We start from the raw sequence: 23,568 nt of genomic DNA on the forward strand, positions 1-23,568 counted from the left end.
CTTTTCAGGGTAGGAGTTAAAGCCATCCAGGGCTTCACACAAATATCCCCAGTATTGTTATTCCTTTTTCCTTGGGAATTTCCTTTCCCTCCTGAGCAATTCTAACCCTTCCAGTTTTTCACCAGGTTGCCTAGGAAAAGCTTATTTCTAGTCCACATAAGGGGGCTTACCTCATGTTAGAATATTTTTGTTTTATTTGTTCCTAATTTTTGATAGATAAACAATTGCAGGATTTTTGTCATTGAGTCTCATCCCTGGTCTGATTGAGATTCCATCTGCTGTAATCTTCCCTCTTTTCCCAGAGATGTAAAGCCAGACAACATCCTCCTCGATGAACAAGGTAGGATCATTCTGCTCCTCTTTGTTTGCTCCCTCATTCATTCCAGGGACAGATTCTTTATAGTCCCGGTATTGGGCATCTTTTTACCTGGGGAAAGTATGGGAAAAGCTGCTCTGCTTTTACTGGATCATGTTTGGCTGAACATCCTTGTGCTTTTTAACGTGGGGAGCGAGCTGTCCGGTCCAGTGTGCTGTGGTCAGCCTGACTTCAGCCCTGGGAATTTGGAGTCACTGCAGTTCAGTGGCTTGGAGCACCCATGCCTAGTGGTAGCTCCATGGCAGGAGCTTGGAACGAGATGATCTTTAAGTCCCTTCCAACCCAGGCATTCTGTGGTTCTATGATAGTGTTTCCCTGGTGTCTTTTTCACTCCTGTACTTCGGGTCAGAGCAATCTGGCTAGTGCTGAATCTGCTGGGGGTTACTGGCTAGCTCCAAGTGTGATTTAAAATCAAAACCCAAAGCTCCCTACCCTTTAATCACCTGGCCAGCCCAAATCCTGGGAAACCTTTGGGATCTCCCATGGCCATGCCACGGGGTCTGACCCTGACCTGCCCGTGTCTGCTACCCTGTCTGAGGGCAGAAGCTTATGAAACAAATGTATTCTGACTCTGCATTGCCACTGCACTGCCATTAATTCTTTCTTAAAATGTGTCTTTATTTAAGGTCATGCCCATTTAACAGATTTTAATATTGCAACAATCATTAGGGACGGTGAAAGAGCGACAGCATTGGCTGGGACAAAGCCATACATGGGTAAGAGACAATCAGTGCTCTCGTGCCTGTGTCATGTTCTGCGTGCTCAGCACGTGCTGCCCCAGCCAGGGCCCCCCAGTTCATTTAGGACACTGGTGCTCATGTCCAAGGGGTTCAGCAGAGCCCGATTGTTTGAGAAGGGGAGCTCCCAGTGTGAAGGCATCGGGGCTGGCATGTCACCCCATCCCATCCCGTCCTGTCCTGCCCTCTGCACTGCATCCTGTCCAGTCCCCTCCGTCCCGCCCTGCCCTCCTCATCCCATCCAGCCCGCTCCTCCTGCGCTCCCCATCCCTCTCTGGCTCCAGCCTTGCACTTGGTGTCTCCTGGGGCCCCGTGGTTGTGCTGTCCTGTGCTGGGAGGGCTGTCCCTGCAGGTGCTGACATCCCAGTTCCCAGTGAGGGCCGGCACACGGCTGCTGCTCCCCTGCCTCACACAGCCTCCCCTGGGGCAGCCGTGCAGAAAGATCACCCTAAGCGTTGTGCACTGACTTACGTGAGCTGCTGGAGTAGAGAACAGCAAATAACCTGTTGTGTGTTATGCCTTTCTGCTCAGCCCCGGAGATTTTCCATTCCTTCCTGAGCGGCGGCACGGGCTATTCCTTCGAGGTGGACTGGTGGTCTCTGGGAATCATGGCCTACGAGCTGCTGCGGGGCTGGGTAGGGCTCCGGCCGTCCCGGCCCTCTGACCGCGTGCTCCGGCCGGCCCAGAGGGACAGGACGTCCTCACCTGTGTGCTCTTGTCCCCAGAGGCCGTACGACATCCACTCCAACAACCCCGTGGAGTCTCTGGTGCAGCTCTTCAGCACCGTCAGCGTCCAGTACTCCTCAGCCTGGTCCAAGGAAATGGTCGCGCTGCTGCGGAAGGTGAATGGCCCTTCTGGGGTGGAGCTGGAGGAATTGTTGGATGAATTGTCCTTCTGGGGTGGGTTTGGGCTGGATGGCAGCTTCTGGGCAGGCAGGACGAGCTGGAAAATTATCAGCGTATTAATAAACAATGAATAATAAAAGTAATAATAATATACAACACACAGGCTGGGAGAGTTTGGGATGTTAAGCCTTGAGAAGAGATCAGGGAGGTGGCACTGGGTAAGCAGGGGTGGCACTGGTCCCAATCCAGTCTGGGACTCTATGATTAATTATGTGTGTTGTGTGTTTATTATCCCTGTAATAAGATGCATGATGTTTGATAGGAAGGGAAGCAAAAAGGCTGGTTTTGGTGTGACAGATTCCCAGCTGGGCTAGAATTGTGCCTTCTAGCATCCCATCCTCTCCATGGTCAGTGTCACCTGTAAAGGCAGCACCTCTGGCTGGGATGGCAGCTGAGGTGGAGCTGCACTGCAGCCCTGGCTGCTCCCTCTTGCTCCTTCTTTGGGGCTGAAGGGTCTGACGGGGTTGTGGGAGCTGCTGGGAGTTCCAGCTCTGTGGAATGCTCTGCTGCTTTCCTCGTGCTGCTGCTGGACAAAGCTGGGATGTGTTGGGGCCGCTGGTTTAGCTTTGGCTTGCTTGAGAACTCTGAAAAGTAGCTGGTGAGTTTGCTGTAGGAAAGATACAGCCGGTGCCGGCAGCAAATAAGTGCCTCTGATATGAGTTAATGTTGGGTGGGCAATTTGCATAATTAGATTCAGTTTAATGAGGAGTTGCTGGCAGAGGCTGCGACGGCGCATTCGGCGGATTTGCATTGCCATCTGCTGGGCAGCCGGGCTTCCAGGGAATCCAGCCCCTCAGCAGGCATGTGCCAGCAGCCCCCTCAGCCGGGAGGGGACCCCCGTGTCCCCCCAGAGCGCTGGGGTACCTGCAGAACATTTTCTTGGGTGTTTTTCCTGCAGTAAGTTATCCCCCCCAGCAGAAAGGCTGAGCCCTGCAGCTGGCCCAGGCAGGCTGCTGCTGGCTGCCTTGCCTTCCTCCTCTGGCAGGAATGCTCCTCTCTCCAGTGCTGTGTCAGCGATGCTTTTCCCTCCCCAGCTGCTGACAGTGAATCCCGAGCATCGCTTCTCCTGCCTGGCGCACATCCAGGCCTCGGCTCAGCTCTCGGGCGTGGTGTGGAGCGACGTGAGCGAGAAGCGCGTGGAGCCAGCCTTCGTCCCCAACGTGAGTAGGGCCCCTGTCCCGTCCCGAGCAGGGCTGCTCCTCTCGCTGCAGGAGCCACTGTGTGTGAGGGCAGAGGTTTCCTGAGGGGGAAGAGCTTTCTGAGTCTCTGCTGTGCCTGACGTGAGTGGTGTCCTGTGTCCCGGCAGAAGGGCCGCCTGCACTGTGACCCCACCTTCGAGCTGGAGGAGATGATTCTGGAGTCGAGGCCTCTGCACAAGAAGAAGAAGAGGCTCGCAAAGAACAAGTCAAGGGATAACAGCAAAGACAGCTCCCAGTCTGTATGTGCTCCCTGGGGTAACGTGCAGCTGGGAAAAGGCTGGATCTGGGCGGGTGTTGCAGCTGTTACAGCCATGCTCTGGGAGCCATGGGTTTATTTTGATGAAAACATTTGCCCGTGGAGTTGTTTCAACAACCACATATTCCTCTTATGGAAGTCTGACCAAACTTTCGCAGTACTGGGTACTGTGGAAATTTCCAGTGAGATGAGCAGCAGAGTCCGGGCAGCCCGGTGTGTTCAGCCTGTGTCCCTGCACAGCCCCGGGCTGGGCACGAGGCAGCAGCTCCCTGTGTGCCCTGGCAGGGACTCCCACACGTGGGCTGTGTGCCGGGCTCCCCCCACGCTGCCTGAGCTTCCTTTGGGCTGACAGCACTCCCAAAATACAGGATACATGGAGAAACGAGTTATGTTTGTGTCAGGAACGGAGTGATCTGTGTTTTATGGAAAACTGCTGCCACGGATGGCACCAGCCCCTGGTGAAATCCACATGGCCACCAGCCCTGCTGCCTCCAGCTGTTGGGCTGAGGTTCAGGGGGGTGGGGGCTCCTGCCCACAGCTGGGAGTGCTGGGGGCTGCGGGCAGTAATGAGATGCAAATGGGGCTGCTTATGCATGTTTTGTTTTTCTTCAATAGGAAAATGACTATCTCCAGGAATGCCTTGAAGCTATCCAGCAGGACTTTGTCATCTTCAACAGAGAGAAGTGAGTGTGTGGGGTGCTTTTTTTAGGGAAAAATACTCCTTTTTCTGACTTTCCTTAGGAATCAGTGCCAGTGCCTGACAGCCAGGAGCACCTTGCTGATGGCTTAGCCCCAGGTGACTGGTGTCAGCTCAGGTCTGCCTGTGTGTGAAAAATGGCTCTAGCCACAAACCAGGCAAGATCAAGGATTATTAACTGCCATTACATAAAATATGCTCTAGAGAGTCTTCTGGGATTTAACATGTGTGTGTGACACTGCCTCCGCTCCCCCGTGGCACCTCCTCACCCATCCTGCTTTTAGCAGATGATGTTTTGGGAAATGAAGGCGAGGAAGGTTGGACTCAATGATTGTGGAGATCTTTAACACATAGAATAGATTGACAGGATCATTCAGGTTGGAAAAGTCCCTGGTGGGAATAAGCAGGCAGTGAAAGTGCTGGGTTAAAGCCGCTGCTTCCCCAGGGTTGGGGCTCTCTGGTCCGTGAGCAGAGCGTGAGGCAGGCTCTCTGGAGGAGGGGCTGGCAGGAGCCTGGCTGAGCTGTGGGTGCTCGTGGCCAAGGTCTGGGTGGGCTGAAGCCTTGCAGGCTGTTTTGGGTGTTTCAGAGCAGTTCAGTGTGATTTGCTGATGCGCTGGGCTCCGTCATGACCCGTTTGTGGGCTCTGGGAGGACTCCTCGTTCTGCGAGGCTCTGCCGTAGGCACCTCTCGGCAGGGAGTGGGCAGACCCCCGCCCGCTGCTGGGGTGTGTGCTGGGGCACAGCTCTGTGACTCCTGTCCTCCACTCCCACAGGCTAAAGAAGAGCCAAGAGCCGCCCAGCGACTCTGTGTCTGCCTCCGAGACCACCGAGGAGGCCGAGGCCGAGCCCCTGCACATGTGCAGCTCCGTGTGCTCCTCGGGCAGCAGCTAGGCCAGGCCAGCCCGCCCGCCTCACCTGCCCTCAGGTGCGCTGAGCACCGAGCCGCCCCGCTGCCGCCGGACAGCACCGCCGCTCCCCTGGAGCAAGCAGAGTTCCCACAGGACTGCCCCGGCCGTGGATCGCCAGCCCAGCTCCCCCTGAGAGCTGGAGCAAGCCGAGTTCCCACAGGACTGCCCCGGCCGTGGATCGCCAGCCCGGCACCATGGCTGCCTGTCGGGGAAGATGCGGCCTATGCAACTTGTCAGGGGAGGAGACCAACTTATTTAGTCTTTCTGTTTTAATGTCAGGTTGCTGATCTACACATTGTTTTTAATGCAGTGAGAGGACAGGGAATGAAGCCATGTCCTTGGGTCCCACGGGAGAGACCAGGAGCAGGGAGACACGGAGCAGGGAGCGAGGCCGAAGAGGCGATGTGAGCTCGACTCTGGCGCTCCCTGTTCACAAATGCTGCTCTGGGGATGGGCAGTCCCTGTGCAAACCAGGGGCTCTGGCACCAGCTCCCGGGAGCCTCCAGCTGCTTGGGTCCTGCAGCACAAGGATGTCCCAGGCACCTCCTTGTCCCTGTGTCACCTGTCAGTTCCTTTCCCGATTCAAGGCAAATAAATGTTTTTGTGCACTCCATGGATTCTGCAGGGGCTGGGTAATGGTTCAATGCGTATTTGAGATGCAGAACATTTAAAATGTTTTCTTCCTTGACGTGGCTGCTGCAGGCAGTGAGGAGCAGTGGGGTGGGTTGGAGGGTCTGCCCCCATGTGCCCAGGTTCAGAGGACACAGTTTATCACAGGTGAGGTTTGGTTGGAGGCAGAGCGGGTGGCCTTGCAAGGCTGCTTGGTTGTGAAAGACCCTTCACCTTCGATTTACTTTATTTTCAGTGTAAAGTACAAGTACTGTATATAATTTGCCAATACCTGTCTTAACTTCTTAATAAGACGGGAAATCTTCCCTTGCTCCAGCTGTGGGAGCCTTCCTTGTTTCAGGGGCCTTCACTGTATTAGTTGTTGAAGCTGCTGCAGGGGGGTTTGGTTGCTGTGGCTGAACCCTGTGAGCCCTGCAGTGCCACACGACTGCTCCAGGTGCGTGGTGGCACCACAGGCACCATCAAACCACCAGCAGCTGTTTGCTGCCAGACCTGGGAGGCTGCAGTGTTTGCATCCCTGCTGGCTATTCCTAATGCAGAAATGGATGGGAGGTGTTTCTGACAGATCACATTCTGTCAGGACCAGTTTTGCTGCAGTTTTTGTTTCCATGAGCAAACCAGAAAGGCAGAATGGTACAAAATGATCTTCCACAGGCAAGGAAATGGCACGTGTGTCTCCCACAGTTTTATGTGGGAATCAGTGTGTGGCTCCACTTGTGCAGAGATGTGTTTTCATGGAAGTCTTTAAGGGCGTGCAGGAGGAGGGGAGCTGAAGCTCTGGGTCCAGTGGCATGGTTATTTTCAGGGCAGAACCAGGAGATGCTGTCAGGCCCGGGGTTCCTGGTGTCAGCCATGGGTCCTGCACACCCCGTGCCTTGTTAGGAGCTGTGTTAATGATGGCTCAGGGGCTGTGTAATGATGGCTCAGTGATTAAGTGAGGGCTGAAATCATTGTGTCCTCCTGCTCCTTCTCCCAGCTGCAGGAGGGTGCTACCCTGCCTCTGATCCCAGGCAGTGCTGGGGGAACCTGCCCTCCCTGCCCCCAGTAACTTCCAGTCTCTTTGCTGGGTACCAGGGAGGCCTGATTACCTTTCTCACCTGCCAGAGCTCACCTTTGTGTGCTGAGCAGCCCAGCTCCACACGGGCAGCCTGGTCCTCTCCCCGGGGCTCTGTGCTCACCTTGTGTCTCCATCCCACATCCCTCAGCTGGAGCACCAGCTCTGTCCTGCCACAGCAGATGAGGCTCAAACCATGTATTTATTCAGGAGTTATGTATTACAGGAGATTTACTCCAGCAGTGTGAGTGGGGTTTTACAGTGAATTCCACTGCATTATTTAGAAAGTTCCTGTAAATAACAGCAAAATTTTGGACTATTGGAATGACGAGGAGCGGTGCTGATTTTTTGACCAAACCATCTCACAGATAAGTGATGAAGATACATCCTCTTCAGCCAGAAGCTCTCAGGCCAGGAGAGGTGTTGGCAGTTCCAGGACGTGTGTAATTGATGTTTTCATCGCTTTCCTTAGGACAAGAGACAAGTGGGCCCTGCGCTGAGGGTCGGTGTGTGTGGGGAGGAGCTGGCTTGCTTCTGAAACTGAGGTTTCTCAGCCCAAGCCCTCTCTGTCAGTCACCTGCCCCCCCTGCAGCACTCCTCCAGTGCATTGTGCAAAGCAGCTCAGCAGCACCTGGCAGAAACCAGGAGGGCTTCTGGGGGGGTGCCAGGGAATGGCTCCTTCCCAGGGGAAACACTCTGGGTGGGTCCTGCCACCCCTGGAATCCTGCAGTGCATCTCCAGGGATGTGCTGGGGCACTGTTGAACCTGAATCCCTGAGAGCAGCAGCAGACAGAGCTGTGGGGTCACTGTGCTGTGTGGGAGAGACACCATGGACAAATCACTCAAGTGCTTGGTTTTGGTCTTAAATAATATTTGGGCATAACCTCACCAGAGCCCATAGGGGACAAGGTTTCATTGATACCTGTTGGCAGTCAGTCCCTGGAGAAGAAATGGCATGAAAAGAGCAATTGGAAAAGGGACAAGTGATAGGAAACAGCTCAGTGTTACTGTCAGAACCCCTGTGGGGGGTTTCAGTGCTCTGGGGCCTCCTGCCCCCCATGCCCCACTCTGGGCCCCTCTTGTGTCCCCATTGCTGTGTCCCTGTAACGAGGCAGTGCCAGCTGAGCCCAGCTCGGTCCTGTTGGCCCTACACATCTCTGTGGCTCCTGCCAGGGTGTCCCATGTCCAGCTCACCCCATCCACAACGCAGTCCTGGGCGTTGGATCCTCTCTCCTCCTTGTGCCACTCCCGTGGGTGTTCCCTGTCCCTGGCTGCTGGCACAGGCTGGGCTGGGGATGGGGACAAAGGATGGGCGTGGTGCCCATGGTGGTGCCCGTGTTGGTGCCCCTGCTCTGGCTGAGCCCTGGCTGCTGCTGCTGAGCAAACCTCACGGTGAAGTCGTGACAGAGCCCTGGTGTCACTAACAGCTCTGGGCTGCACCTCCACTACAACCAGAACACAGGAATTTTCTGTACATAAATATTTAAATACCTGTATTTTTTTGTATGACAGATTTATACAGTGTGTGCCATTATCTGCTGTGAAAAGTCTACAGCACCTATAAATTATTCTCCTTTAATCACTTGCCATGAGATTGTTTTCTTATCTCTGTTGTGTTATGAAGTTTTGCAAAGTTGCATATTTTTAAGTGTTTGCATTGAATTCCACAGCCTTCACTGGGAATTTTGTGCATAAGACAAATGGCAGGTCAGGTCCTGATGTTTCTTCTGTTGCCAATTCTCTATTACTCCAGAGCTTGCCAAAAAGAGTCTAAGAGTAATAAAATAATAGCAAAAATATTAGTAATATGGACTTGACCCTGGACTGAAATCCTGCTGCCTTGGGAGGGTATTTTTAAAAATTATTTCAGTGCAGATATATGTAAATATATCTTTGTATTTTATGTTAATACATTCCCGTAGTTTTCTTGCATGACAATTTTACCACATCACAGAATATTTAAGTTATGACGAGGTTGTGTTTTTGCAGATTCCGTCGGAATACCGCCATTGCACACGTGGAGTAATAAATGTGTATTTTTAACATTGCCAAGGGTTTGGTGTCATTTCCAGGGTATTGATGCACGAAAGCACGGAGGTGTCTGAACTGTGGAGTTCTGGAACCCAGCTGGCCGCTGGCCTGGGACGGCTGTGCCCACTCCGTGCTGGGGGCACCAGGGTGGGGCAGCGGGGCAGGACCCCGACCTCGCTGCGGCACCCAGGGCACGACAGCCACGGCTCACAGGGCTTTGGTGTTTCCCGCGCAGCCCCGGGTTTTGTATCTTAACCTCAATAAAAGCACCCCTGGAAGTGCCAGGAGATCTCCGCTTTTCCTCTCTGATCCCCCTCAGTGCGGGAATGATTTATCTTGCCATGCTTGTAACGTGCTGCTCGCTGGCTGCAGCACAGAGCTCACTTCAAAGGAGCAGTGCAGGCTGAGACAATCCACGTCTGAGCCTGGGCTCGTCCCTTCTGCACCCTGCTGGGTGTTCCCGAGGGACCGGGGGCACCACTGAGCGGGCTGTGCTCTGCAGGGGACAGGGGGACAGGTGAGGGTCACAGAGCGAGGGCAGCTTCCCACGCACAGCCCTGAAATCCAGGCCAGGGGAAGATGAGGGGAAGATGAGGTGAGGAAACGCTCACAGCAGCCAGGAGAGCTCAGAAATGCCCACAGCAGCCAGGAGAGCTCAGTGCCTGCCAGCCCTGCGCCATCACCACTGTGCCTAAACCCTAAACCGTGGCAACTGGAATTTGCCAGGGACAAACGACGCTCATCAACCAGCTTTGTCTTTCTTACCTGCTGCAATTGATCCTGCTGCTGATCAGGGTGCTGGATGTGAGGGAAATGCAGAACCACAGAATTCCAGAATGGTCTGCTCTGTGACAAGGGACATGGCAGCTTGTTCCACCCTGCCACGGGCAGGGACACCTTCCAGTGTCCCAGGGTGCTCCAAGGCCAGGCAAGTGTCCAGCCTGGCTTTCCACACTGCAGGGATCCAGGGGCAGCCACAGCTCTGGGCACCCTGGGCCAGGGCCGGACCCTGCCCTGTGGCAGCGGGGAGCCATGCAAAATAAAAATAGACACAGTGAGCAAGGAAAGCCAGGGATAAGCACGGTGTTCAGTGCCTGCCTGCCAGCTCATTTGCTCCCTGAGGAGCACTGCTGTCCTGAGGGAATCGGGGGTCCATCCCTGAGGAGCACTGCTGCCCTGAGGGAACTGGGGGTCCATCCCTGAGGACCACTGCTGTCCTGAGGGAATCGGGGGTCCATCCCCACTCCAGGCACACCTGGGGACCCGGGGCTCCTCGCTGGTGGCCGTGGTGCTGCAGGGCCAGGGCTGCGCCGTCAGCCAAGGGCACGGAGCATCTGCGCGGTGTCCCTGACCCAGAGCCTGCAGGAAAGCTGTCCCAAGGAATTAGGGCCAGACACCGTGTGGGTGCCACAGGGGATGGCTCCTGCAGGCTCCGGCTCCACGGGCAGGCGGCTGAGGGGCTCAGCCTCTCCTGGCACCGCGGAGCTGCAGAGGCGCTGCTGGCTCTGACCCCTGCGCTGGGAGAGCCCGGGGCAGCTCCCTGACAGAGGGAATAAATGCCAACCCTCCCTCCCCAAGGGAACGGCTGGCACAGAGCGTGGAGTGACCTGAACTGGGTGATGTGGGAGAGGCAGCAGTGACTCTGGGTCCTCCCTGGCCATGGGGGCCTGGCACGAGCCAGCAGCTGTGCCAAAAGGGACACGCAGCACGGGGACCTCAGAACTTCCTTTGCCAAGTGTTTAGCAGCTTGGGGTGCTGGGGTGTCCCTGCCACCCCACGGATGTTGGGGTGATGGGGAGGTCACTGCCATCAGACTGTGACTTCTATCTTTCCCATTCCTTATGGATTTCCCACTGCTGTAATTTAAGCTCTATTCAGGATGAAAAGAGATCATAGAGTCATAAATAGTTTGGGTTGGAAGGGACCCTACAGCTCATCTCATTCCACCCCCTGCCATGGCAGGGACACCTTCCACTAAATGTCAATTGCTTTGGTGCAATTTCAGGGAAAATCAGAAAATCAACAAATGAAATTAATTAAATTAAAATTAAAATTAAATCTAAAACATCCAAACAAATACATTCCCATATGCTTAACACAGAAATCACTGCAGCATTAAGCTGTGAAATGTAGGTCATATCAGATAATCAAAAAAAAGCAAAAAAACCCCAGCAAAAAATTAAATCCCTCCCTGGTTTACATTTGTGGGTTCATTCCTAATTAATGGATTAATGTATCTGGAGCTGCCATATGTGTGGTTCCAGCCCCCACTCACAAATCAGATCCCACCACAACCCCTGCTCCCTTTCTCAGACAGAGCTGGGGACCCAGGCCTGGCAGTGTCCACGGGAAGTCAGTGTCTCATGGACATGCCACGATGTCTCACCAGCAGCGGGACCAGCGTGGGCCGAGGGGGAGCCAGCCCCCACTCCTGGAGCTGGGCTCATCTGCACAGCCCCGAGCACGCTGAGGAGAAGGGTGGGATCTGCCCACACTGCCACCACCCCCCTCAAGGGGGGCACAGGAACCTGCAAGTCAGGAGGGGATGGTGCAAGCCTCACGCAGGAAAACTCAAAGGAAGAAAACAACAAAATGGACTCGGGTGCATCAACCACTTCCACCATTTTGTGGTTTCCAACCAAGTTTATTCCAAGCAAGGAGCAGGCAGGAACGGAAAGCCATTCCTGGAGGTACATGCATGGCTCTGCAGCAAGAGATTCACTCTGTGTACACACCTTTAAATATAATAACTGGGCTAGAATAATCTTTATAAAAAAGTGTGTTGCATGCACCTGGCCTCCAAACGAGCCCTGGTATTGGGTATTGGACTCACACTCAGTTCTTGAAAAACCGTATAAATGATCTTTCAAAAACAAGGCTGACAGAAGGACACCAGCCCACGGCATGGCCGGGTCCTGGAGGGCCAGCACCACTCTGCCCAGGACACGGGGCTGGACTCGCCCCTGAGCTGTGCCCACCGGGGCACACACGGTCTGGGGTGGCTCTGGGAGCTCGGCCAGGGCGGAGGGCTCTGGCTGGAAACCACGGAAGTGCTCATCTGTTGGAAGTCCTTTGAGGAGAGCGGGCAGTGGACGCTGCTGGAAAAGAGCGTGATCCAGCCTGGATGTGCCTTCATGCCCACGCCGGCCGCAGGGGCCCGGCCGGTCCCGCAGCCCTGGGACGTGGCGGTGCCGCATGCACAGGGAAGGGCTTTCCTAGCAGCTAGCGGAGGAACACGGACAGAGAACCCAAGCGGGAGCGCTACCTCGGGGATCACTCTACTTTCTACCTACGAGGGAGGGGCTGGCGCAGCCGGCGAGCGCGGCCCGCCGGCCCGTCCCGGCGCGGGGACAGCGTCAGGACAGCGAGGTGATGTTGGACCTCCCGCCCGGCGGGGCCATGATCTTCTGCGCCGTGCGCCGGGCAACGTGGTCATCCGCCTGTGACCCTGGGGAGAGCAGAGAGCGGGGCAGTCCCACTGCTTAAATGCCACAACCACAAAACATTTCCTCAGGAAATACTAATAATTTCATTATATGTCATTTTGGACACTCCATGAGCATGGCACGGTTTGGAATGGCTATATTTGCCTGAATTTAATTTTTCGTTGTTTCTTTCTGGAAGATTTATAAGTGGCTTTCCTAGAAATAAATTTTGTATATAATAAAATGTGGGGACTGGTAACATTTATCAAACAATATGGGACCCATGTGATCCAGCCAGCTAAAAAACCATTATGGAAGTGGTTTTAGGGCAGAGCATTGGCTTTCCAAGCTCCCGACAGCTGCTGGGCAGGTTTCTGCAGAACGAATGATGCTGAATCACTGCCTGCTCTGGCTCCTGGGAGCAGAGCCCCCACCAGGCTCTGTGCATTGACATAAATACCATAGAACATTCTAGAGCTCTCTGCGCTGCGCTTGGTCCCCTGGCCGCAGCCACAGGACACAACCGCAGCTCCTCCAGCCCAGCGTGGCCCGGGCACTGCCCCCACCCAGCCCTCCCCGCGGGCCCCACGTACCGGACAGGCTGAAGCCGGACTGGTGCAGGTTGCGCACGGGCGGCGCCGCGGCTTTGCCGGCGCAGGGCGCCACGCGCGAGGCCGTGCCGGGCGCCGCCGCCTTGACGCTCGCCGGCACCTCGTGCACCGGCCCGTCGTACATCCCCCGGGGCACGCCGTGCACCTCGGCCAGCTGCACAGGGAGCACAGGGTCAGCCACGGCCGGCCACGGGCGACGGGCCCGCGGCAACGGCCTCCAGCTGTGCCAGGGGAGAGCCAGGCTGGATACGGGAACGTTTCTCCATGGAAAGGGCTGCCCAGCCCGGGCACAGCTGCCCAGGGGCAGGGCTGGAGTCCCCATCCCCAGAAGGATTTCAAAACCGTGTGGATGTGGCACTTGGGGACATGGGGCAGTAGCGGCCTGGGAGAATGATTGGAATTGATGGTTTTAAAAGGACTTTCAACCTGGCCTCGGACACCTCCAGGGATGGGGCATCTACACCTTCCCTGGGTCCCACTTCCACCCTGCAGGGAGCTGGCACACCCCATCCTGCCCTCCAGGCACCCCAGACACCCTGAGGCACTCCAGAGTCAAGGCTCCTGCCTCTGCAGTTAATTTGAGTTACTGATTCCTGCTCTGCCTTTGTGCAGCACGCAGAATTACAGTGTCTGCAACAGCACAGGAAAAGGGAAGGAGGACAGAGCTGTTAAGAAGCTCTTTACATATTTGCATGTCTTTGTGTCTCTTTAAAGAGCTGTGCCAGCACGCAGGAGGATTTATCTTACTGTATTCCAGTACCAAAGGGAGGTACATCCCTTACCCTCCAAAGGCTGCAGAGCAGACACTGGGAATACAGCAACAGAAACTTCCCTAGCACAGGTAAGAGAGGAATTCCTCCCTCTACATCAATACAAAGAAGTCATATTTTTGCTTTGTAACATTGTAATAGGCTAATAAAATTGTCATTATTAGCACTAATACTAAGAATTCTTGACTGAGGTGCCAGGCAGTTACACACAGAAAGAATAGCATTGATAATATTCCTGCTGCTGTGGCAGGTTTGCCATCACAATGGCTCCAATACACTACAGCTGAGAGATTGTGATCAAAACACAGGATTATGGCACATAAAACTCTCCTTACCCTGTTTCTTGCCTTTATCCTTTTATAAACGAAGTCAGGGAATGTCTTCCTAGGGATGAAGCGACCTGAGCCCTGGGCGACACACAGATTTCCATCTTCAAGGACAACTCTTCCCTGACTTATGACCACGGTTGGGACCCCGTGGCACTCAGTGCCTTCAAATATGTTGTACTCCACGTTCTGAAAAAAGCAAACCCTGATATTCAGTGCCTGCAGGATTTAAGAGGAGGCCAACAATGCCCCCCATTTTTGTACACGGCTCCTCATGCACCATCAGTCAGAACTAACTAACCCTCCATATCCCATATTTCAAATAACAAGATTCCAATGGGAAGCAAACTGGAAGGGACAAAATAAACCTTAAAACCAATCATATTAAACTACAGCAATAGTTTAATACTTTTATTAAATTTTATTTATATGATTATATTATTTATATTTCTTTACGGAATATTTAAATTTTTTATTGTATTAAGATTAATACCCTTGTATATTAAACTATAGCAATAGTTCAATACATATTAAACTATAACTAATACACATTGCAGTTCAGCATTGGTTCAATACTTCAGTTCAGCACCTACATTTTTCTAGTCCACAGCAAATACACTGACCTTAAGATTTCCTTACAAGAGGCCAGCTGTCTTGGAGTGGTCACTCAGTACCAATCCCACCCTTTACAGCAATAAAAGGATATTTTCCTACTATTTTTAAAAGCAAATGCAAGGTCCTTCATCAGTTTACCCACACAGACAACTCCTCCCCTGATGAATGAGCTAAGCATATGCACTGCTTTCCAGATCTCTCCTGACTCTAAAAGCAGCCCCAGAAAATGATTTAGAATATGTTTTACCAAATGGTGGGTTTTTGCTGAGATGATTTTCGTAGCCTTGGGGTTCCAGAGCACCAGGTCTGCGTCGGAGCCCACAGCCACGCGCCCCTTCCTGGGGTAGCAGTTGAAGATCTTGGCAGCGTTGGTGCTGGTCACCGCTACGAAATCGTTCTCATCCATCTTCCCGGGGACCTGGGGAGTGCAAACATCCCAGGTGCACAGGGGCTGTGGGCACGGTCCCTCCCCACGGCCGGAGCTGGGCTGTCCCCTGGGAGGAGCTGCTGCCCCCACCCCGTGCCCATGTGGGGTGAGGGTCTGCTCTGCCACAGAGCTGTGGTTACAGGGGAGGGGGGTGTGAGGATGAGCCTTGTCCCTGTGGGATAAAGGACATGAGACACAGGTTTTATTTTCCTTGGACTCCAAAGGTTGAAGTCTCTGAAAAACAAGACCTTCACTGGTTGGCTCCAACTCCTGCACAGGCATCTCAGGATCACTGAAGAGGGTTAAGGACAGCCCCCTGAAGAAAGACTGGAAGTGAACCCAACAGTGCTATTTCTTTACCATCTTCACTCGTCATCTTAAGAAAAGTTCTGTTTCTCTTTGAACAAAGCCCATCCAAGAGAGGTTTCAGGGTGGCTGGGCTCCCAAGCTCCTGCAGCCTGCACAGGGACATCTGCTCTGTGGGATGCAGGATAGAGCCCCCCACACGCAGGGATGCTGCTGGCAGGGAAGTGTGCACTGGGGTGCAGGGACACGGACGGATCCCAGCCTCGGGTCACAGCCCTGCTGCCAGGCAGACACTGAGTGACACGGAGACTGGGGTGACCTGCAGCTGCAAGCATGGCCACAGCCATGTCCCACGGGAGAGACACCTTCTCCCCATCCACCTCCGCAGGGCTCTGTGAGCCCGAGGGGACAGGAGCACCCCACCACCCTTGGGAGAAAGTGCTGCAGAGACTCCCTGGTGACTGAGCGAGAGCGGAGGGGGTCCCTGCACAGCAGCCTTTGAAGGCATTTGTGTGTCTCAGTCTCTCGTCAGCAGCTCTCTGAAGCTGCAGCAGTGTCTAGACGGTGTCACCGCTCTGGCTTGTCTGCACTAACGAGGCTGTGACAGCCTGGAGCCCAGGCACAGCTCACGTGTGCTCCCGTCCAGCTGCCCTGCAGCACCTACCACGCACTTCTCCCACACCATGGACATCCTCTCCTCGATGCCGTTGGTGCCCTCGGGGATCAGGGTGAAGTTGTCCTTGCCCACGGCCTTCTGTGCAGTGGTGAAGGTGCAGTGGGCGCTGCCAGTGACCTGCAGGTCCCCGCTGGGGAAAGGACAGGGCGGGCTCAGGGAGGGGGGCACTGATGGCACCCCCAGGCCAGCAAAGCCCCCCTTGCTGGGCAGACCGTGGGGGCACCACGGGCGATGCCAGCGCTGTAAATGGCAGCGGGTGGGCGTGGGCAGGACACAGACCGGGCAGGTGTGCCCAGGTGTGGCACCGGACCCACCTGGCCAGCAGAGTGCTGAGGTGATCGGGCGTGCTGGGGTCGGGGCTGAGCGGGGGGGACGTGACGAAGGCGGCGGCTTTGGCCCAGTTTTTGCTCCAGTAGTGGGAGCCGTCGGTGCCCAGGCTGGCCGTGATGGGCTCCCCGTACACCACAGTGCCTGCAAGCAAGGTGCTGTCAGTCAGGGGCAGCTGCCATAACCACACACAGCACTTCCACTCCTTCAGCACTTCCGAGTCTCGCTAATCCTTTAGATTATCGCAGGTGACTGGGAGACACTGTCAAAGCAAGTCCTGGATCTGCCTGTCCTCTCCTTACACCAGGCACACATTCCTACGAGCTGTCACACCTTCCTTTAAACCAAACCTGTGTCTGTCTGGCAGCCACCGGGCTGGGGGAAGTGGTGACTGTACTCTCCCTTCCACCCTGCTCCCCACAGCACTGATCCCAGCCCTTCCCACTCCACCCCCAGCCACAATTTGGAGCTTGCTCCACATCTGTTTTTCATTCAGTTCACACCAAACGATCACAAGTGGATTACTCCCCGTTTCTCAGCTGTGTCTGCCTAGATGGAAGTGTCACAGTTTCCAACACATCCAATCTTCCCAGCTCCAAGCAATTACCTCTGGCACACCCTACCGTGGAAACCAGCACAAGCCTCAGCGCCCTCAGAGTGTGGGGGAGCTCAGGAGATAAGGACTCCTCAGACCTCACAGTCAGATGAGATTCCTGGCTGGATTTAGAGGTTCAGTGTTTGGCTGTGCAGGCCAGTGTTACCTTTCCTCTTGGCCTGAGCCAGGACATCTGCAGCCCCCCTGCTCATGACCTTGGTGACGTAGAGGGGGCAGTTGGCCTGCCTGGCGATGGTGATGGCACGGAACACGGCCTCTGCCTCCACCTGTGGGCACAAGAACACGACACACGTGTCCCAGGACACGGGTGTCCCATGACACAGGTGTCCCAGCCCCTCTGCACGGCAGGCCTGGAGCTTGGCACAAGGGCTGGCGGCGTTACCTCCTCGGGGCGGCTGAGGACGTGCCCCTCCGGGCCTGTGATCCCCAGCTCCAGCAGCCTCTTCTGCTCCTGGGGGGCGAGGAGGAAGGAGAGAGCAGTCAGTGATGGGCACAGCCCGCTGCAGCACCACAGCACACAGCACACCTTGTCCAGAGCCACCCGAGGGCAGGGACCCGAGCAGGTGGGTCATGGGACACTCCCCTGGGACATCCCACTCCCCGGGGCCACCTCCCAGAGACCTGTCCTGTGCTGCAGAAATGCTCCTGCATGGGAGCTGCTGTGTCCCAGCAGCACCTCTGGACCTTCCCACCCCCCAAACCCAGGGTTCTGCCCCAGCCCTGGTGCACAGCTACAGCAAAGGGAGAGGGATCCCACCACCTGAGCCTGCTGGAGCTGCTCAGGAGCCCCTGCAGGAGGCAGGGATGGGCACAGGGATGTGAGACTGTCATTGGGGTGCAGCAAGTGCCACATCTCCCAAACACTCCTGTCCCTTTGCACCTCACCATGTGGCACAGAGCAAAGAGAACCTGCAGTGACAGATGCTGAGATGAGCTCTGGGATGTCCCAGGTCACTCTCATGGCTCTGAACGCAGATGTCCAGCACACACCTCACCCTGTCCCTCTGCTGCTCTGTATCATGTAACCTCCCAGGCAGCTGGCACTAAAGCAGGGATGTAATCCAACACCACAGAGCAGATCCCACCGGATCCTCAAAGGACCCTGCTCTTAGAGCCTGCCTGTCTGTATTCTTGTCACAGATCTCCTCCAAGTTTGTCCCCAGGGCTCAAGTGTCACCACGCTGGCAGCTTGCAGAAACACTGCTGCAGCTATGAGCTGCCTGGCTCCACAGCCAGCTGAGGAACAGGTTCCAGATAAAATCCCAGGAGGTGGGAATTAGCCTTTATCCTGTTTGTTCAAATAAACCCATTTGAAGGATTTGTTGTGGCTTTCAGTTCAGCCTTCCTCCCACACCAGACTGAAGGCTGGCGTGACCGTGAGCCTAAGGAACTGCCAGTCTAACTCCACCTTGTGTATCTGACCCACGCTGGAGCCAAGACTGTCTTTTCTACAGGTAAAAAGCAAAAATAAGGCCCATGAGCAGAGGCTGCAACACCAAGGAATTCCCAAGTGCTGATGGTGGGGTTAAACACTGCCAGTGTCAAGGACATTACTGTAAAAGCCTCAAACCTCCTGATTTTTGCAAGTAAACCAAACTCCTAAACACGACAGATAATGGGATAAAGCATCACTTAAGGCAGTCAGTCACCCCTTAGGAACCCCCAAAGTGCTTTCTGGGAACCCAAGCACATGTGAAGATCCATGAGGACTCTGATGATTCCACAGGACACCCTGATGCTCCTGCACGTTCCTCTGCCTGCATCTGCTGCTACACAGGGTCCCGTTCCCTGCAAGGCTTTGGGGCTCCAGCCCCCCGGGCAGGGGCAGGGGCAGGGGGTCTCCTCCCCAGGGCCCTGGTCCCCCCTGGCTCCCAGGGGACACGGTACCTCCTCGATGATGTCTCCGTTCTCCGCGTGCACCTGGGCGATGGCCCCCAGGTCCCGAATGGTGCAGAAGATCTCGTACATCTGCCGAGACACAGCGGGTGCCCAGGTGAGCCCCCAGCACCCACCTGGCTCGGAGCGAGGCCGTGGCTTTCCCTGCATTCCAGTGTCCTACCTGGCCATCAGTGCACTGCAGCTTGTCCTTGTAAGCCATGAACACCAGGAAGGAGTTCACACCTTGAAAAAAGAAAATGACACGTGTGGCTTGGTCCCTTTGTCACTGCCCTGCTGTGGGCTGGGTGGTTGGACCAGGGGGTTGCGCTGGCAAGGGTTACACTGGAAGCAAAGCAAAGCCAAGGGCTGATGTGGGAAATGTCCCCACAGACCCCAAAGCTTGGGAGTTGTGAAAGACAATATACCCCTACTTTATGGTGCACTTGAACCAAAAAATGAAACCCCTTGTGGTCCATGTTTGGGGTTAGGTACCCTCTGAGACTGGCTCTGAATGCACACTCAGCTGCCTCACTCCCAGGCTGGTTTTCCTCCAGTGGCGGCTTCAGTCTATGCCTTATTCTCAAATTTGGACAAGGCACAGAGGGACAGGACACAGGGAATGGCTCCCACTGCCAGAGGGCAGGGATGGATGGGATATTGGGAATTGGGAATTGTTCCCTGGGAGGGTGGGCAGGCCCTGGCACAGGGTGCCCAGAGCAGCTGTGGCTGCCCCTGGATCCCTGGCAGTGCCCAAGGCCAGGCTGGACACTGGGACAGTGGAAGGTGTCCCTGCCATGGCAGGGAATGGGATCAGGTCCTTTCCAATCCAAACCATTCCATGATTCTATGAATTGCTGCTGTATTTTGTATGGATAGAGGCAATAAGCAACACCAAACCATGATCAAATTACAGCTGTATTTCATATGTGTTCCAAGGAACAGCTCCATTACTTCAGCCACTCTGCATTTTAATAGGAAATTCACTGTGAATTTCTATGGTAATTGGCCAATTAAACCCTTGCTTGCAAGACTACAAATTACACTGAAGACATTTAGCTCTGCATTAGCATATCTGAAGGAAAGTGTAGTTCCAAACACAGCAATAGGTATTAAGGAATGCATGAATCCCTGCCGCGTGGTCTACTTTCCTGCTTTCCAGCCAGCCATGTCCCAGGGATACCTCGGGATGCACAGGAGTTACAGGCACAACGGAACCACTACGGAATGCTTAAAGCTGAGTCTCCTTCTCTAAGCCCCGTCTCAGAGGTTTTCCTTTAAACGTTTTGTCTGTACGTCTAGCAGCCCATGCCAGGGTGGCCAACCCAACTCCTTCAGCTTCCAAAACTCCTTTCCATGACCATGCTGCCAACTGCCCAAAGGTGAGGACACAGACCCAGATGTTATGGCAGGAACTTGGAGCCCACATCCCCGTCCACAGCTCTCTCCTGGATGGCCAAGGACGGGGAGGTCCCAGCTCCACGGGCAGGAGCGCGGCCGCCTGCGCGTGTCCCTGCAGCGCTGGGTGCTGGGGACAGCGGGGCTGCCTCCGCCACCCCAGGACCCTGCAGTGACCCCCGCGGGTCCCTCTCCTTACCCTTGTCCTTGACCAGGGCCTCCAGCTCCTCCCTCAGGCTCTCGTGCCAGCGCGGGATGTCCACGCTCAGGCTGTAGTCGCAGCAGGCCTCGCTGTCGGCGCGGTCGCGCCACTGCTCGTAGGCGGCCAGGAGGCTGCTCCCCGCGTCCGGACACACGTGGTCAACTGCGGGGACACGCGTGTCAGGGGGGGACACACACGTCAGGGACAGGGGCACGCCGGGCACCGCGCCCCGGCCACGGAGCTGCTGCTGCTGCGGGGACACGGCAGGGCCAGCTCATTACGGCACTGCAGAGGAACACGGGGGAAGGATCTCCCACACAAAGTGACACAAGTGCGACAAGCAAACCCCAGGGCTGGCTTCGTCATGTTTGTCAGCCAGCACAGCACCGTGAGGGCTGGAGAGGATTCTGCTCTGGGGCAGCTCCCAAGGGCAGCCCCCACTGCCCGTCACTTCCCCCAGCTCTGCTCCCCTCCCTGCAGCACTGGCCGTGGGCTCGCTGGGGAGCTGTGCCAGGACTGTTGAGACTGGTCCTGCAGCCACACAGTGCAGTGGTTCTTGGGAATGGAATAGGAACAGAACACAGAGCAAAATTATTTTACATTAACACAAAAATGGAGCCTCTGCTTAAAGCTGAGAAACTCAAAAATGCCCCACACTTGCAGAGCTGTTAAAAACATATTAAAAAGTGTTTAAAGTGTTCTTCTGTCTTGCTCTCTGACGAGGCAGGAGCAGACAGATTTTTTAATATACGTGTGTATTTTTAATACCCATGTGCAGCAAGGGAAGGAGGTTCTGCACGGTACACAACACCTGCAATTAGCTGTGTGGTGTTTGGATTTGTCCAGCAGAAACTGACATTTCTGAGCTATGAAGGCAAACAAACATCCCTGCAGTGACTCCAGGCCCGGTGTGTTTTGCTGGAAAGCAGCAGCCTGTTGGGACTGCTCCCCCTTACTGATCATGGTGGTGCCTCCTGCCAGCGCTGCCTTGGTGCCCTGGACGAAGCCGTCGGCCGAGCTCATGCCCATGGCGGGCGCCTGCAGCCGCGTGTGGACGTCGATGCCCCCCGGCATCACCAGCTGCCCGTGGGCATCGATGGTCCTGGTGCCGCCGGGAATCACCAGGTGCTCTCCGATTTGTCTGCAAAGGAAATCAGCATCTCTTAACTGGCAACAGCTTTGGAGTGAGGATGCCAAAACAACCTCTGCTGCTCCTGCCCAGGCTGCCAGTGCTTTGCAAGTCTTTCCAGCTGCAGCTACACCAGTGTAGCTCTTTCCTGACACTACTCTGAGATGCTGCCTTCATTTGTCTAAAAGATTTTGAAGAAAAAATTATGGGAAGGAACCTTGTTCAAATCCCAAGGCATTGCATCATTCTAAGAAATTACATTAGCAAATATAAATTTTTAACTTACTTTATTAAGCCATCCTCCACATAAATGTCTGCATAAAATGACTGATCATCGTTGACAATTTTTCCTCCTTTGATCAGAATGTGGTCTCTCTAATGGGAAAAAAATCCACAGTTTTAAAAAGATTTTTTTTTGTTTGGATTCCACTTTACTCATTCCAAGCTTTAAGTAAATCTAGGTTTAGTATTTTCCCTCCAATCACTCAAGTTCAGTGACTATCCAGACTATTCTACAACCGCATTTGCAAGGGGAACCATACGAAACTGCCGTTTGGAGGAGCCCAGCTGTGTGAAGGGTGGCAGGAGCCAGGGGTGCATGGCTGAGCCCGGCAGCCCTGGGCACGCCCAGCTCCAAGGGCTGAGCCGTGTTCCTGCCTCAGCTCCGGCTACAGGCTTCTCAGTGCATCTCATTAACCTGGTAATTTATTGCCATTCATTCGTTTTCACAGTCTCAGCAGAGGCAGATAAAGCCTCGAGGACTTGCCTCACTTCAAAGCCAGACACTGGCACAGTTTTCAGATTTGCAGAATCTTCACCCAGAATCTTTAACTCGAAAATTTAGGAAGCAGCAGCACTGATGTCTATGTAGAGCTGCAGCCTAATTTCAGAGGATTCCTTTCCTGCTCTCTGGTGTTGCTTGAAAAATTATTTCCAGTGCTGAAATGGGCAACACAAAGAGCATGGCCTGGCACAAAACCAGCCGAGGGACGCCTGAGCACGTGGAGCACAGCCTGGAGATGCTGCACCACAAAGAGCCGGGTCCGGAGGCAAAACTGCCTAGAAACATTTTGGAGTTTGTTTAAAAGACCATCGCTGGCATATAAAGAAGTGCATTACTTTTTTTTTTTTTTTTTTTCTAACTGTCAAGGACTTATTGTCCTTATTGTTTCCCCTTGTCCCATAACATCAATCAAAAGAAGCCTCAGTGTTGCTGCCCCATGGGAGAGCCTGACTGTCCCTCCCCTTGTGGGGCCCATATTCACCCCATCCCCATCCTCACCCCGTCCTCACCCTCATCCTCACCCCATGCCCACCCCACACCCAGGATCCGCTCCCGCAGCCAGTAACGGGGCTGGCCCTGGCTCCCGCACCCACCGGGCTTCTCCCAAGGGAGTTCTGCCACGAGCCAGCAAGAGGAGAAAAAACAAAACACAAGGCATCGCAATCGAGGGATTTCTCCCGGCTCCTGCCGGGAAGCGCCGGCAGGAGGGAATCCCCTCCCACGCAGCGCGGCCGGGGCCGGGGGAGCCGCGGGGGGACCGGGGAGCGCGGCCGGGGACCCCGGGCAGAGGCGGGGAGCAGAGCCCGGCTGCGGGATGCTCTCACGCTGCCAAGCCCATCCCGCGATGAAAGCGTGCCCGGAGCACATCTCCGGCCCCGGCGGCACAGGGAACCGGGGGGCGGCGGGGCAGCCCCGCGGCCGAGCCCGCCCGCCTTTGTCCCCCGGGCGGCCCCGGGACAAAGCGCCGGGACAGCCGGGCTCCGGCCGGGCCGCGCAACAAAGGAGCGGAGCGGAGCGGGCAGGCTGCGAGGGGCACAGGGCAGGGGCTCGGCCCCGGGGCACCGGCGGCAACGGCACCACCGGGCAACGGCACCGCCGGCAACGGCACCGCCGGCACCGGCACCGGCACCCCGGGGCGGGCAGGAGCCCGCGGCGCTCCCCGGCTGTGCGAGACCGCCCGCCCCGCTCCATCTCCGCCGGCCGGAGCGACCCCCGGCCGGGCCCCGGCTGGCAGCCCCCGCGGTCCCGCAGCCCTCGCCCCGCGGGGAGCCCTCACCGTGGCGCGGCT

At 55.4% G+C, this 23,568-nt stretch overlaps 2 protein-coding genes across 3 annotated transcripts in view; one reads left to right on the forward strand and one right to left on the reverse strand.

Moving 5' to 3' along the window:
- STK32C (serine/threonine kinase 32C) overlaps nt 1-8,811 on the forward strand; it is a 65,162-nt gene extending 56,351 nt beyond the window's left edge. For both annotated transcript variants that reach the window (XM_041461613.1, XM_041461614.1), the window contains 8 exons: nt 303-340; nt 1,003-1,092; nt 1,645-1,748; nt 1,839-1,955; nt 3,054-3,179; nt 3,326-3,457; nt 4,090-4,157; nt 4,944-8,811. In XM_041461613.1, coding sequence (XP_041317547.1) covers nt 303-340; nt 1,003-1,092; nt 1,645-1,748; nt 1,839-1,955; nt 3,054-3,179; nt 3,326-3,457; nt 4,090-4,157; nt 4,944-5,061 — 793 coding nt within the window. In that variant the 3' untranslated portion in view covers nt 5,062-8,811. The remainder of the gene's footprint in view (nt 1-302; nt 341-1,002; nt 1,093-1,644; nt 1,749-1,838; nt 1,956-3,053; nt 3,180-3,325; nt 3,458-4,089; nt 4,158-4,943) is intronic.
- A 3,338-nt stretch (nt 8,812-12,149) lies between these two features.
- Nucleotides 12,150-23,568, reverse strand: part of DPYSL4 (dihydropyrimidinase like 4) — a 12,057-nt gene continuing 638 nt past the window's right edge. Inside the window, exons 2-14 of the mRNA XM_041461248.1 lie at nt 21,783-21,871; nt 21,324-21,508; nt 20,365-20,529; nt 18,952-19,013; nt 18,780-18,860; nt 17,275-17,343; nt 17,038-17,158; nt 16,264-16,420; nt 15,938-16,079; nt 14,788-14,958; nt 13,935-14,114; nt 12,812-12,983; nt 12,150-12,241 (exon numbers count right to left, since the gene is read on the reverse strand). Of these exons, the coding sequence (XP_041317182.1) occupies nt 12,150-12,241; nt 12,812-12,983; nt 13,935-14,114; nt 14,788-14,958; nt 15,938-16,079; nt 16,264-16,420; nt 17,038-17,158; nt 17,275-17,343; nt 18,780-18,860; nt 18,952-19,013; nt 20,365-20,529; nt 21,324-21,508; nt 21,783-21,871 (1,686 nt within the window). The remainder of the gene's footprint in view (nt 12,242-12,811; nt 12,984-13,934; nt 14,115-14,787; nt 14,959-15,937; nt 16,080-16,263; nt 16,421-17,037; nt 17,159-17,274; nt 17,344-18,779; nt 18,861-18,951; nt 19,014-20,364; nt 20,530-21,323; nt 21,509-21,782; nt 21,872-23,568) is intronic.

This window comes from Pyrgilauda ruficollis, unplaced genomic scaffold (assembly GCF_017590135.1).
Source record: "Pyrgilauda ruficollis isolate IOZ18807 unplaced genomic scaffold, ASM1759013v1 scaffold15, whole genome shotgun sequence".
Classification (NCBI taxonomy): Eukaryota; Metazoa; Chordata; class Aves; order Passeriformes; family Passeridae; genus Pyrgilauda; species Pyrgilauda ruficollis.